Below are 13,754 nucleotides of genomic sequence, written 5' to 3' on the forward strand. Positions count from 1 at the left end.
TCCGTGTAGTAGGTTCGTAGAAGTAGTTCGGAAGAAGGGTCCTATCTGCATAGTAATTTAATAATAAATTACATTAGGCTAGAGGAAAAGAACAAGAAAAGTACAAATAGTCATGCAAGTATGTCTAGTTGACGATGATACAGGCTATGATATTAGAAGTTAAGTTCATAGTCAAATTTAGATATGTAGATTGTCGCCTGAGGTGGAAAAGCCCATTTCGGACCGTGCGATTTGGGCAGATGTTTTTAATACGGCATTACGATAACGGAATTTTTCTAGAGGTTTACGGAATTGGAAGTGGTTTTATGATTATACATCGGAAGAAGAGTAAAAAAGTGGTATTTTCCAAACATAACGTAGATAACAATGGATGCAGATTGTATTGCCGATTTTTGGATGATAGAGTAGTTGAAGGATTGTGATAATCGATGTATCGGACACATACCATGAAAAACCCTGACTTCCGATCGGTATCGTATGTACAGCGATAATAAAGTATAGCTCTACAAGTTTTCATCAAATATTACATTATATTCTAATAAATAACCAATTATCACACTTAAACATAATAAACCCTATATAAATAATTAAAACCCAAACCTGATATTTACAAAAATAATCTCACTTATACCTATTATCCATACCCAATGCATTGTTTTTGTCTTTTTATCTTTTCTTGTATAAATAATTACTAGAAACATCATGTTTCTTACAAATATTTCGTGAAATGAACGTCGTTTAACCATCCAACCTTTTCGAAAGCTGCAAATAGTCTACTGGCCTTGTTGACATCGATCCTACAGGCCTTTTGCGCATCTGTACGCCTGAATTGCATGCCACTCTTCATACGATTGACCTTCTCGTAAAACAACCTTCTCTTCGAATCAAGATACACATTACATGGCAATCTCAATGTCGAAGCTAACAAGACCTCTGCCGGATGTATTTTGTCTGCATTTGGATCGTTCCTCAAGTCCATTGGCTGTCCTTTCCACTCGACCTTCAAGCTTCTGTTATTGCCCTTGGGTAACGTCGAAACATCCGGAGAGTAATCAGGGATGTTCTCGTCTATGAAAGATGCCTGCTGGATCGCCAATGGTGACCCGGTGTAAGAAGCCTCTTTTCTGGCCTTCTTCTTTCTTGGAGATGGTGACTGTGAACTGTTTCTCGACGATTCGATGTCCGACACACCGCTTCCAGCGACAGAACTCTCTTTCGCTATTCTCCTGGTCCGCACTCTCTCTGTGTTGGTAAATTCAGAATCGCTATCTGAATTGAATTCCCTTTTGCGGTTCGTTATTCTTCTATTTGGCTGTGGCTGCGACTTCTCTTTCGCTGAAATGATCGAATACTGCTCGAGAAACTTGAATTGCTTGGCCTTGTAATTCGAATCAAGCCCGTTCCATGCATTCACCTTCAATTCGTATTTCTTGTAGTTCTCTATCTTGAACGGACTCGAACTCAAAACATAGTTCTTGGTCAATGCACCACCTTGTGCGGTATTATTCTCTTCAATACTGTCATTAGTGGTGGTGCTATTTCTCTGATATGGTGACAATGGCGGACTCAAAATCGTGCTACCTCCACTGGCACTAGATGTAGTAGTATTGCTACTACTTGGCTTATAAAAGTTATCTTGCTTACTAATTGTGGGTGAGTTTGCTTCGGCCTCTATCTGATTATTTGGGGTCAAGCATCCGGAATTCCCTCTCTGATTGATAGTCCTAGCTAGTGGGTGATACATTACTGACATATTTTAACTGTTGTGTAAACCCTTAATTTATAATTATCGTCTAAAAAAAGCTACGAAAATTAATCATTGCAATTGCAAGTATATTTATTTATTTATTTATAGAGGATGACTATGTAGATAGGATGCAAATTTTTTTTTCTTTTTTTTTTTTTTGCGGAAAAGTTTTTATATGCATGATTAAAAAGAAACGGATCTGGTTGATATCGATCTTGTTGCACCATCAATTGGCTTTTTTCTGTGGATAACTGGAGGTCAATGGGGCCGGTATAGGTACTATAAATGTCGGAGATTCTAGTGATGGTATTTGTTTTGTCATAGCATTCCTACATCTCTCATAAATCAAGATCGCGTTTTGTTATCGGATCTGCTTCACTGCATAAACCCCAGTGACCTTCGGACAGAAAAGAATCTTTTTTTCAAAATCGTGCTTCTCTGACCATTTCTGTTTTATTCCACGTATTCTATTGGCTGTTTTTTCTACTTACGAGCTGGTCGTATATTGGCTAATTGTCTGATTGCAGTACGCAATTTCGATTTTACGCTTGTCAATTGCACATTGGTGCTTTGGTGTTACTGTTGTTTTACTTTATTCAAATGCTATCACATGGTCGCAGTCAATTGACCTGTGGTTTGATTGTAAGGCATATACGGTACTTAAGCAAGATATTATGATTAATAGTTGATATGCATAGAATGGTCATTGGGGATCGTAATATTACCCAATCGCAATAATAACATTGAAAAGCATAATTAGTGTCATCGAAATACCCAATATAGTGACAGACATCGCAGCGTAACTGCCAAGTACTGGAAATTACTCGGTCATGCGAGTAATCTTGGGAATGCAATGTAGCGTAGCCCGTCGGTTGCATCATTGCCGGGCACAACTGCGCGATGGTAGTACTGTTAGTGCAGTACGATAAGTCCGTGATCAGGTAATCCCGGTTGGGCAGCCTTGGTCAGAGAACAGGCACTAGTATGGTCTCGGGTTCGAGTCCGATGATAGCCTTTATTGGATTTAAGTGTATTGCTATTTTGAATTGTTTGCACGTGATTTTAAGCGAATTTTCAGTCTCATCATTACCCTGGAGCATTCAAATAGTCAGCAGAAGTGCTTTTGAGGTACCGTTACGGGGAATGGTATTTAGGCTTGTTAAAACGGCAATATCTAATATAGTACCTTTAAAGAGAACGATGGTTGAGTACAGCGGGAAACTAGCGCTTGCACCGATGGTGAGAAGCGGAGAGATCCCTACTAGACTCATGGCCTTGCGATATGGAGCTGATCTTGTGTGGACCCCCGAGATTGTTGATAAGAAGCTCATCAAGTGTGAACGGGTGATAAACGATGATTTGGGGACGGTTGACTTTTTGGATCCAAATAAGAAGGTTGTTTTTCGAACGTATCCCGCAGAGGAACTGGGAAAGCTCATTTTCCAGATTGGATCGGCCGACCCCGAGTTGGCAGTACAGGCTGCTAAGATAGTGGCACAAGATGTGGATGGAATTGACTTGAACTGTGGGTGTCCTAAGCCGTTTTCCACGCATTCGGGAATGGGGGCTGCGTTGTTAACAACCCCCGATTTGCTCGAACTGATCTTGCGAAATTTAGTGTCAGAGGTAGGAAAAGTGTACGATATTCCAATCAGTGCTAAGATCAGGCTTCTAGATGATACAGATGTGACTCCTTCATTGGAACTTATTGATAGATTGTGCAAGACGGGAATTTCGAACTTGACGTTACACTGTCGTACCCCAAGAATGAGGAATAGAGACACTCCAGTGAGGGACTTTTTACCGTCAATTATCGATACTGTTCACGCCAATAACGTGAGTTTTATCATTAACGGATCTATCCGCAGTCGTCGTGAATTCCACTTATTGCAGCGGAAGTACGGGGAAAAAGTTGGGGGGATGATTGCAGAAAGTGCTGAATCTAATCCAACTGTTTTTGCAGAAACTCCGTTGCCTTGGAACCAAGTAGTACCCGAATTTATCAAAATAGCGCAAGATATGGATAATTATCCGGGAAACACAAAGTATATAATGCTCAATCAGGTTCCAGGAAAATCCAAGTTCTATCAAAAGTTCTGTCAAGTCAAGACGCATAAAGAATTACTTGAAATCGCCGAAACCATAGGCGACGAGGGAAATCGGATTATGATGAAGTATTTGCAGAAAGACTTATTGATCAACCCTTCAGATTTCGAGGGTTACCAATATGAAATGCAAAATAAACGCAGACTAGAACATGGGGATAAAATTAATGATAACGACAAAATCGATAAGAAACAGAAAACAGTAGCTGTCGCTGTATAATAGAATTTATAGACTACTATCAATATAAAATGGTATACGATATAGTAACATTTCATTAACACCCTTTTTATCTATATACAGCTTGTGGGTTCAAGCAAATAAATTACAAAAAAAATATAAACAGTGATATAGCAGTAAAATACCAACCCCCTCCAGGAATTAAAATACAAATTTGAGCTCTTCTTTAAATCATACTATTCTAACTGTTCTCACTCTTAAAGAATTTACTTTTCCAGATTTTTGTTATTGACATTCTCACGCTTCTGCGCTTTGAAGATATCCTCATTAAAATGCAATGCAAGTTTTGCGCTTAATAGTCTCCTATTAACATTTTTATGCTAAAAAACGCTTAATACCACACCAAGCACCTGCTGCTCCAGCCATTAAGGCCGTCGAATAACCCATTGGTCTAATTCCAGCACTACTTCTGAAAAGAGCACCAGCTAAACCACCAGCAACTATAGAATTGATGTCGTCATGTTTACCTCTAACTGCATCTAATGTTGAATCAATCAAGTTGTAAGTTAAAGCCAAAACACCAGCAGAGTTACCCAAAAATGGACCTCTCTTAGTGATGTGATTCAAAACTGTGTTTAATTGTAATTTTGAGGAGGCATTCTTAGGTAAATTATTGATACCCTCTTGGAAACCGTAGGTACCACCAATACCTAAACCCAATAAATACACCGCACCGGTACCGTAACATAAGTCGTCAGTCCAACTTCTGGAAGGAATCAAACCCTTGGCACCCTCGATGTCATTTAATTGTTCTTCTTCTAAGTCTAAGTACTCGACCCCCTTTTCCAATCCTGCTAATGGATGCAACCTAGTTGAATCTAAAACACCTGGTGCCTGTAAAATGGATGATACATCGGACACTTGTGATGGATCAAATCCCAAGGAATTCTTTAATTCGGATTCTTTCTTCTGTTCTTCGGTTTTACCTCCAAATAACCAAGACATCTTATATATATTGCTATGTTTCTATGCTATATTTTATCTATGAATAGATTTGGCCACACTATTATAATTTTTCAATCTTCGCCGGTAATAATTTTCATCTTTTTTGTCACATTGTTACCCGGATCGATTTTTAAATTTTTTTTTTTCTGCTTCTATCACTTCTCTGGGGATCGAACCGTGATGTTTTGCGAGTCGGCCTACTGATGTGGTCTATTTTGCAACCATATAAACGTAATACCTGATACTTGAAACATAAGAACAGGAATGGGTTGTTTAGGTATGGTGACCTAGTGTAGATGTATATATTTTAATTGGCATGTATGTGTTTGGCTTCAAGCTATGCCGCTTCGCTATATTTTGCTCTAATAATACAAATTTTTTAATATAATGCGCAAAATTAATAAAACATTTAGTATGTTATGTTGACATCAAGGAAGATCGAAGTGTTTTTTAGATTAATATCATAACACAACACAATTCAGCCTATTTGCTTTGAAAAGAGTAAAGAAAACTAATAAATCCCTATTTCTGTTAGGTTGCCTGAGTGTCCCATCTTCTTCGGCTATGCATATAGCCATCCAGAAAGACTAACTAGTTGTGGCAGCATGTTTCAATTAGTCTAGTACCACTTTTGCCCCAAACCAGTAATGATAACACTCCTGATACCTGATTATAATTTACACACGCGGGCCACACTCACCGATGTGGAATATTGGATGCCAACTTCGCAGCCCATTTACAATCCAACGGTCCGGTCTGCAAAGAATTTGAACGCATTCCACGCAATCTCAACTTTTGCGCTATCTAGTTAATGCTACGTGCCATCCCTCTATACTTCGTCTGGACGAATCACTATATCGTCGAGCGATAAGCCTACAGGTTTATCTCGAGCTGAACAACGTATGAACTTGCGAAAGAAAATGCCAACGCAAATACAACCAACCGTCAATCCTGGTACTCGAGTCTCACAACCAAGTCTCTAGCTTCTATGCTAGTACACGCCAGTATTTGGTGCCTTTCCACGTCTCTATGTAGGTCTTGTCCAATAAATTTATTACTTAATCTATTATACGACTCGATCGACTACGTCAATTAGTGCGCATATTTTGGGCCAACACAGGGCCTTAGTTTACTGGGCGATGGCTAAAATGTTGGGATTGTATTGCGCATACATCGGTACACCTGTAGTACTAACAGCATCACTCTAGCGGCGTCGTGTTGCCACCAGGACTCACTAGGCTGCGAATTGTCGTTGTATGTGTATTTGTTGGTTCAAACTACATGATATCTACGGTGGAAAAATATTTATATAATGGAATCGGTATCCAAAATTTTTGATTCTTTTTGGACATTGTAATTATATTATAATATATACTTAAAACATCGTAGTTCTAAACTAATAGAGCTACTGCAATCCGTACTATAAATTCGCTGTTAAATTCAACACTTTGGTTTTGATTTACAGTCCCAAGCAGAATAGAATTCAATAACTTATATTCTGACCAATTGAAATTTGATTCAAATTGTCAATTGTATTTATTAACCTCCAAATATATTAGCTACAAGGTATGTTTTTTATTCAAAGGAACTAGAGCACAAGGAAGGCCAACAGTTAGACGCCAGATTCAATTGATCCGATTTTCTGTTCATCGCGCAGCCGCGAACACCCAAAAAATGGATTTATGAAAGAAAAATAGGATTTGATAGTTTTTGGACGTTGTGACGACGAAGAAATTTCATTCGAGTGTACATATGTCCATATACTTTGGAATTGATCGGGATATTGTATGAGCGCCATTTGTGCCAAATTGAAAAAACTTACAACTAACATTTCACTCAATAGGTTACTATTTCCAAATCTTAATTTACGTCATCAATATAGAATATTAAAGTATATTCCAGTTAAACGACTTAATAGATACATCAACTACAACAGTGTCAACACTACTAATAACGACACCAACGATAACAAACTAAAGAATACCATTGATAATAAATATAGGATGTCTGACGTAACAACAGAGGTGAGAAATTACACTCAAATGCATCAGAAATTAGCTGACCACTTTAAAGGGTTGAACTCGGCAGATAATGCTGAGCCAGGTAAGGTGACGGACTTTGTAAGATCGCACGAAGGTCACACGGTAATTTCGAGAGTTTTAATTGCAAATAACGGTATTGCTGCCGTCAAGGAGATCAGATCGGTTAGAAAATGGGCCTACGAGACATTCGGTGATGAAAGGGCCATTCAATTCACTGTGATGGCTACCCCAGAAGATTTGGAAGCTAATGCGGAGTACATTCGTATGGCGGACCAATTTATCGAGGTTCCAGGTGGAACTAACAATAATAATTATGCCAACGTTGAGTTGATCGTGGAAATTGCCGAAAGAACCAATGTTGACGCTGTCTGGGCCGGATGGGGTCATGCTTCAGAAAACCCATTATTACCAGAAATGTTAGCTGCCTCTCCAAAGAAAATCTTGTTTATAGGGCCTCCGGGATCTGCTATGAGATCTTTAGGAGATAAGATTTCTTCTACTATCGTAGCTCAACACGCAGATGTTCCATGTATTCCATGGTCCGGTACTGGCGTTAGGGAAGTTAAGATTGACGAAGAAACTAACTTGGTTTCGGTTTCCGACGCTGTTTACGCCAAGGGTTGTTGCACAAGTCCAGAAGATGGTCTTGTTAAGGCAAAAGAAATTGGTTTCCCAGTCATGATCAAAGCTTCTGAAGGTGGTGGTGGTAAAGGTATTAGAAAAGTCGATAACGAAAAAGACTTTATTGCCTTATACAAGCAAGCTTCGAACGAAATTCCAGGATCTCCTATTTTCATTATGAAGTTAGCCGGTGATGCTAGACATTTGGAAGTTCAATTATTAGCCGATCAATACGGTACGAATATTTCTCTTTTTGGAAGAGATTGTTCCGTTCAAAGAAGACATCAAAAGATCATTGAAGAGGCTCCAGTCACTATTGCCAAAAAAGAAAGTTTCCACGCCATGGAAAACGCTGCCGTAAGGTTAGGTAAATTAGTTGGCTATGTTTCTGCAGGTACAGTTGAATACCTTTATTCGCATAGTGAAGATAAATTCTATTTCTTAGAATTGAATCCAAGATTACAAGTTGAACATCCGACTACTGAAATGGTCACTGGGGTTAATTTACCAGCTGCCCAATTACAAATTGCTATGGGTATTCCAATGCACCGTATTAGGGATATTAGGTCATTATACGGTGTAGACCCTCACACTTCTACCGAAATTGATTTTGAATTTAAGACTGAAAGTTCATTAGTTAGTCAGCGTCGTCCTGTTCCAAAGGGCCACACTACTGCATGTCGTATTACTTCAGAAGATCCAGGTGAAGGATTTAAGCCTTCTGGGGGTTCGTTACATGAATTGAATTTTAGATCATCTTCTAATGTCTGGGGTTATTTCTCTGTCGGTAATCAATCTTCTATTCATTCTTTCTCCGATTCGCAATTCGGTCATATTTTTGCCTTTGGTGAAAACCGTTCTGCTTCAAGAAAACATATGGTTGTTGCTTTGAAAGAATTATCTATTAGAGGTGATTTTAGAACTACCGTGGAATATTTAATTAAATTATTAGAAACACCAGATTTTGAAGACAATACAATCACTACTGGATGGTTAGACGAATTAATTTCAAAGAAATTAACGTCCGAAAGACCTGATCATATTGTTGCAGTTGTGTGTGGTGCCGCTACCAAAGCCCATATTCAATCCGAAGAAGATAGAAAAGAGTATATCCAATCATTGGAGAAAGGTCAAGTTCCAAACAAAGCTTTATTAAGGACTATTTATCCAATTGAATTCATTTATGAAGGATATAGATATAAATTCACCGCAACCAAGTCATCTAATGATTCTTATACTTTATTCTTAAATGGTACAAGAGGAGTTGTTGGTGTTCGTTCATTATCTGATGGTGGGTTATTATGTGCAATTGACGGGAAATCTCATTCTATTTATTGGAAAGAAGAGCCTGCTGCAACCAGATTATCAGTGAATGGTAAAACCTGCTTATTAGAAGCTGAAAACGATCCAACACAACTAAGAACACCATCTCCAGGTAAGTTAGTGAAGTACTTAATTGAAAGTGGTGAACATGTTAATTCCGGAGAAGTTTATGCTGAGGTTGAAGTTATGAAAATGTGTATGCCATTAATTGCCCAAGACAATGGTGTTGTTCAATTAATAAAACAGCCTGGCTCTACAGTGAATGCTGGTGATATTTTAGCTATTTTAGAGTTAGATGACCCATCTAAGGTTAAACATGCTATGCCTTACGAAGGAACCTTACCTCCATTAGGTGATCCTGTCGTTAGAGGTACCAAATCAGCACATGCTTTCCAACATTATACTAATATTTTGAGAAATATCTTAGCAGGGTTTGATAATCAAGTTATCATGAATTCAACTTTGAAGAGCTTAATTGAGATCTTAAAAAACAAAGACTTGCCCTACTCAGAATGGAATCAGTATGCCTCTGCATTACACTCAAGATTACCAATTAAGTTAGATGAAGCATTGTCAGCTTTGATTGAAAGAAACCAATCGAGAGGTGCTGAGTTCCCAGCTCGTCAAATCTTGAAGCAGATTCAAAAATTCACTACCGATCCATCGATCGATGCAAGTGTTAATGAAGTGGTTAAACCATTAATTGATATTGCGACTAGATACTCTAACGGTCTTGTTGAGCACGAGTATGAATTTTTCTCAAATTTGATCAATGAATACTTTGAAATTGAAAACTTATTCTCTGGTACAAATGTTCGTGAGGATGATGTTGTTTTGAAATTAAGGGATGAAAACAAAGCTGATTTAAATAAAGTTATTAGTATTGTATTATCTCATTCCAGAGTCAGCTCAAAAAACAATTTAGTTTTGGCTATTTTAGATGAATACCAACCACTATTACAGTCATCTTCCAATACAGCTAACGGAATTAGAAATGCATTGAAGGATATTGTTGAATTGGATACTAGAGGCGCGGCTAAGGTGGCTTTGAAAGCAAGGGAAATGTTAATTCAATGCTCTTTGCCATCAATTCAAGAAAGATCAGATCAATTAGAACATATCTTGAGATCCTCCGTGCTTCAAACTTCTTATGGTGAGATCTATGCTAATCACCGTACTCCAAGATTAGATATTATTCGCGAGGTTGTCGATTCCAAACACACAGTCTTTGACGTGTTGCCTCAATTTTTAGTCAACCAAGATGAATGGGTTTCTATTGCGGCTGCAGAAGTCTATGTTCGTCGTTCATATAGGGCATACTCCTTGGGACCGATCACTTATGACTTCCATGACAAATTACCGATCATTGAATGGAAATTCCAATTACCAAGTCTTAACTCATCCCAGTTAACTGGTGTTCAACAAACTCAGAATCCAGATCAACCTGCTATGAACCGTGCGGCATCTGTTTCTGATTTGTCTTTTGTCGTCGATCAAAACAAAGAACAAAAGACAAGAATTGGTGTCTTAGTACCTTGTAGACATCTTGATGATGTGGATGAAATGATTACTGCAGCATTAGAAAAGATCCAACCTTCTGACGGTATTACGTTTAAGGCTAAAGAGTCGGAGGAATCTAAAGCTTCTTATTTAAATGTTTTCAACATCGTCGTAACGAATATTGATGGTTACAATAATGAAGAGGAAGTATTGGCCCGGGTTCATGAAATTCTCGATGAATTTAAGGAAGACCTTAAGTCAGCTTCTATTCGTCGTATCACTTTCGTATTTGCTAATAAGATTGGTGTTTATCCTAAATACTTTACTTTTACCGCACCAGATTATGTTGAAAACAAGGTTATCCGTCATATTGAGCCTGCATTGGCATTCCAATTGGAATTGGGAAGATTAAATAACTTTGACATTAAGCCGATATTTACCGACAACAGAAATATTCATGTTTATGAAGCTGTTGGTAAGAACTCTCCATCTGATAAGAGATTCTTTACAAGAGGTATCATTAGGACTGGAATTATTCGTAATGATATAAGTATTAGTGAATACTTGATTGCCGAATCTAATCGTTTGATGTCAAGCATTTTGGATGCACTTGAGGTTATTGATACTTCTAATTCAGATCTTAATCATATCTTCATCAACTTTTCTGCTGTATTTAATGTCTTGCCTGAGGAGGTTGAAGCCGCTTTTGGCTCATTTTTAGAGAGATTCGGTAGAAGATTGTGGAGATTACGTGTGACTGGGGCTGAAATTAGAATTGCATGTACTGATCCAAATACTGGTAATTCTTTCCCATTGCGCGCAATTATCACCAATGTCTCAGGTTACGTTGTTAAATCTGAGTTGTATATGGAAGTTAAAAACACTAAGGGTGAATGGGTTTTCAAATCCATTGGTTCTACGGGTTCCATGCACTTGAGACCAATTTCAACTCCTTATCCAGCGAAGGAATCGTTGCAACCAAAACGTTATAAGGCTCATAATATGGGTACTACGTACGTTTATGATTTCCCAGAATTATTCCGCCAGGCTACTCTTTCTCAATGGAAAAATCATCCGAAAGAAAAAGTTCCTAAGGAAATCTTTACGTCTTTAGAATTAATTTCTGACGAGAATGGAGATTTGACGGCAGTAGAACGTGATCCTGGCAGCAACAAGATTGGTATGGTTGGATTCAAGGTAACTGCCAAAACCCCAGAATATCCTCGCGGCCGTCAATTTATTATTGTTGCCAATGATATTACCCATAAAATTGGTTCATTTGGTCCAGAAGAAGATGAATTCTTCAACAAATGTACTCAATTAGCTAGAAAATTAGGAATTCCAAGAATTTATCTTTCAGCTAATTCCGGTGCCAGAATTGGTATTGCTGATGAATTGGTTCCACTTTTCAATGTTGCTTGGAATGTTGAAGGTTCTCCAGATAAGGGTTTCAGATACTTATTCTTGACCCCTGAAGATAAGAAGAGCATTGATGAAGCTGGAAAATCTGATACAATTGTCACTGAAAGAATCGTTGAAGAAGGCCAGGAAAGATATGTCATCAAGTCGATCGTTGGAGAAGAAGATGGTTTAGGTGTTGAATGTCTTAAAGGATCTGGTTTGATTGCTGGTAGTACCTCGAGGGCCTATAAGGATATTTTCACTATTACCTTAGTGACTTGTAGATCAGTTGGTATTGGTGCTTACTTGGTTAGATTAGGTCAAAGAGCCATTCAAGTTGAAGGTCAACCAATCATTTTAACTGGTGCTCCCGCTATTAATAAGTTATTAGGTAGAGATGTCTATTCGTCTAACTTGCAATTAGGTGGTACTCAAATTATGTATCGTAATGGTGTTTCCCATCTTACAGCTTCAGATGATTTAGCGGGAGTTGAGAAGATTATGGAATGGATGTCTTATGTTCCGGCTAAGCGTGATATGCCAATTCCAATTTTGGAAAGTGAAGACAGCTGGGATAGAGAGGTTGAATATGTTCCACCTAAGGATGAACCATATGATGTTCGTTGGATGATAGAAGGAAAACAGTTAGATAATGGTGAATTCGAATCAGGTTTATTTGATAAGAATTCTTTCCAAGAAACATTATCCGGTTGGGCCAAAGGTGTTGTTGTTGGTAGAGCACGTCTTGGTGGTATACCAATTGGTGTCATTGGTGTCGAAACAAGAACTATAGACAACTTAGTACCTGCTGATCCTGCTAATCCAGAGTCCACTGAAATGATGATTCAAGAAGCTGGTCAAGTTTGGTATCCAAACTCTGCTTTCAAGACTGCTCAAGCGATTAACGATTTCAACCATGGTGAACAATTGCCATTAATGATTTTGGCTAACTGGAGAGGTTTCTCTGGTGGTCAACGTGATATGTTCAATGAAGTTCTTAAATACGGTTCTTTTATTGTTGATGCGTTAGTTGACTTTAAGCAACCAATTTTCACTTATATTCCACCAAATGGTGAATTAAGAGGTGGTTCATGGGTTGTTGTTGACCCAACCATTAATGCTGATATGATGGAAATGTATGCTGATGTCAATTCCAGAGCTGGTGTTTTGGAACCCGAGGGAATGGTTGGTATTAAATACAGACGTGACAAGTTATTATCTACTATAGAAAGATTAGATCCAACATACAGGGACCTTAAAAAGCAATTAAACGAAAGCAAATTATCACCAGAAGAACATGCCCAAATTTCTGCTAAGTTGACTACTCGTGAAAAGGCATTGTTACCAATTTATGCCCAGGTTTCAGTTCAATTTGCTGACCTCCACGATAGATCTGGTCGTATGTTAGCCAAGGGTGTCATTAGAAAAGAAATCAACTGGCCAGAAGCACGTCGTACCTTTTTCTGGCGTTTACGTCGTCGTTTGAATGAAGAATACTTGTTGAAACTTATTGGTGAACAAATCAAATCAGACAACAAATTAGAAAAGGTTGCCAGGTTGAAGAGTTGGATGCCAACAGTTGACTATGACGACGATATGGCTGTCAGCAATTGGATCGAACAGAACCACTCTAAGTTGCAGAAGAGAATTGAAGAATTGAAACACGAATCCGCTCGTCAAAACTTAGTTAATATCTTGAGAGAGGACCCTAAAAGCTCGGTTTCCGTTATTAAAGATTTCTTATCTAACCTTCCAGAGGACCAAAGATCAGAATTTGCGGCATCCTTAAAATAGATGTTTAATATTGATTCTTAATAAAGAAAACTAGAGTT

The 13,754-nt window shown here is 38.3% G+C and overlaps 4 protein-coding genes across 4 annotated transcripts; 2 read left to right on the forward strand and 2 right to left on the reverse strand. All coding sequences in view use genetic code 12, as the record gives it.

The window, feature by feature from the left end:
• Positions 1–709: 709 nt before the first annotated feature.
• Positions 710–1,753, reverse strand: DEHA2B05698g (DEHA2B05698p; the record flags this gene model as incomplete). Its single annotated transcript, XM_457208.1, has 1 exon — positions 710–1,753. The coding sequence occupies one exon, from the start codon at positions 1,751–1,753 to the stop codon at positions 710–712; it is 1,044 nt and encodes a 347-aa protein (XP_457208.1).
• A 978-nt stretch (positions 1,754–2,731) lies between these two features.
• On the forward strand, positions 2,732–4,072 carry DEHA2B05720g (DEHA2B05720p; the record flags this gene model as incomplete). The annotated part of the gene is made up of 1 exon (XM_457209.2): positions 2,732–4,072. One exon carries the CDS (start codon positions 2,732–2,734, stop codon positions 4,070–4,072), a length of 1,341 nt encoding a protein of 446 aa, XP_457209.2.
• A 333-nt stretch (positions 4,073–4,405) lies between these two features.
• On the reverse strand, positions 4,406–5,035 carry DEHA2B05742g (DEHA2B05742p; the record flags this gene model as incomplete). Its single annotated transcript, XM_457210.1, has 1 exon — positions 4,406–5,035. The coding sequence occupies one exon, from the start codon at positions 5,033–5,035 to the stop codon at positions 4,406–4,408; it is 630 nt and encodes a 209-aa protein (XP_457210.1).
• A 1,787-nt stretch (positions 5,036–6,822) lies between these two features.
• On the forward strand, positions 6,823–13,716 carry DEHA2B05764g (DEHA2B05764p; the record flags this gene model as incomplete). Its single annotated transcript, XM_457211.1, has 1 exon — positions 6,823–13,716. The coding sequence occupies one exon, from the start codon at positions 6,823–6,825 to the stop codon at positions 13,714–13,716; it is 6,894 nt and encodes a 2,297-aa protein (XP_457211.1).
• Positions 13,717–13,754: the final 38 nt, after the last annotated feature.

This window comes from Debaryomyces hansenii, assembly GCF_000006445.2.
Source record: "Debaryomyces hansenii CBS767 chromosome B complete sequence".
In the NCBI taxonomy this organism is placed as follows: Eukaryota; Fungi; Ascomycota; class Pichiomycetes; order Serinales; family Debaryomycetaceae; genus Debaryomyces; species Debaryomyces hansenii.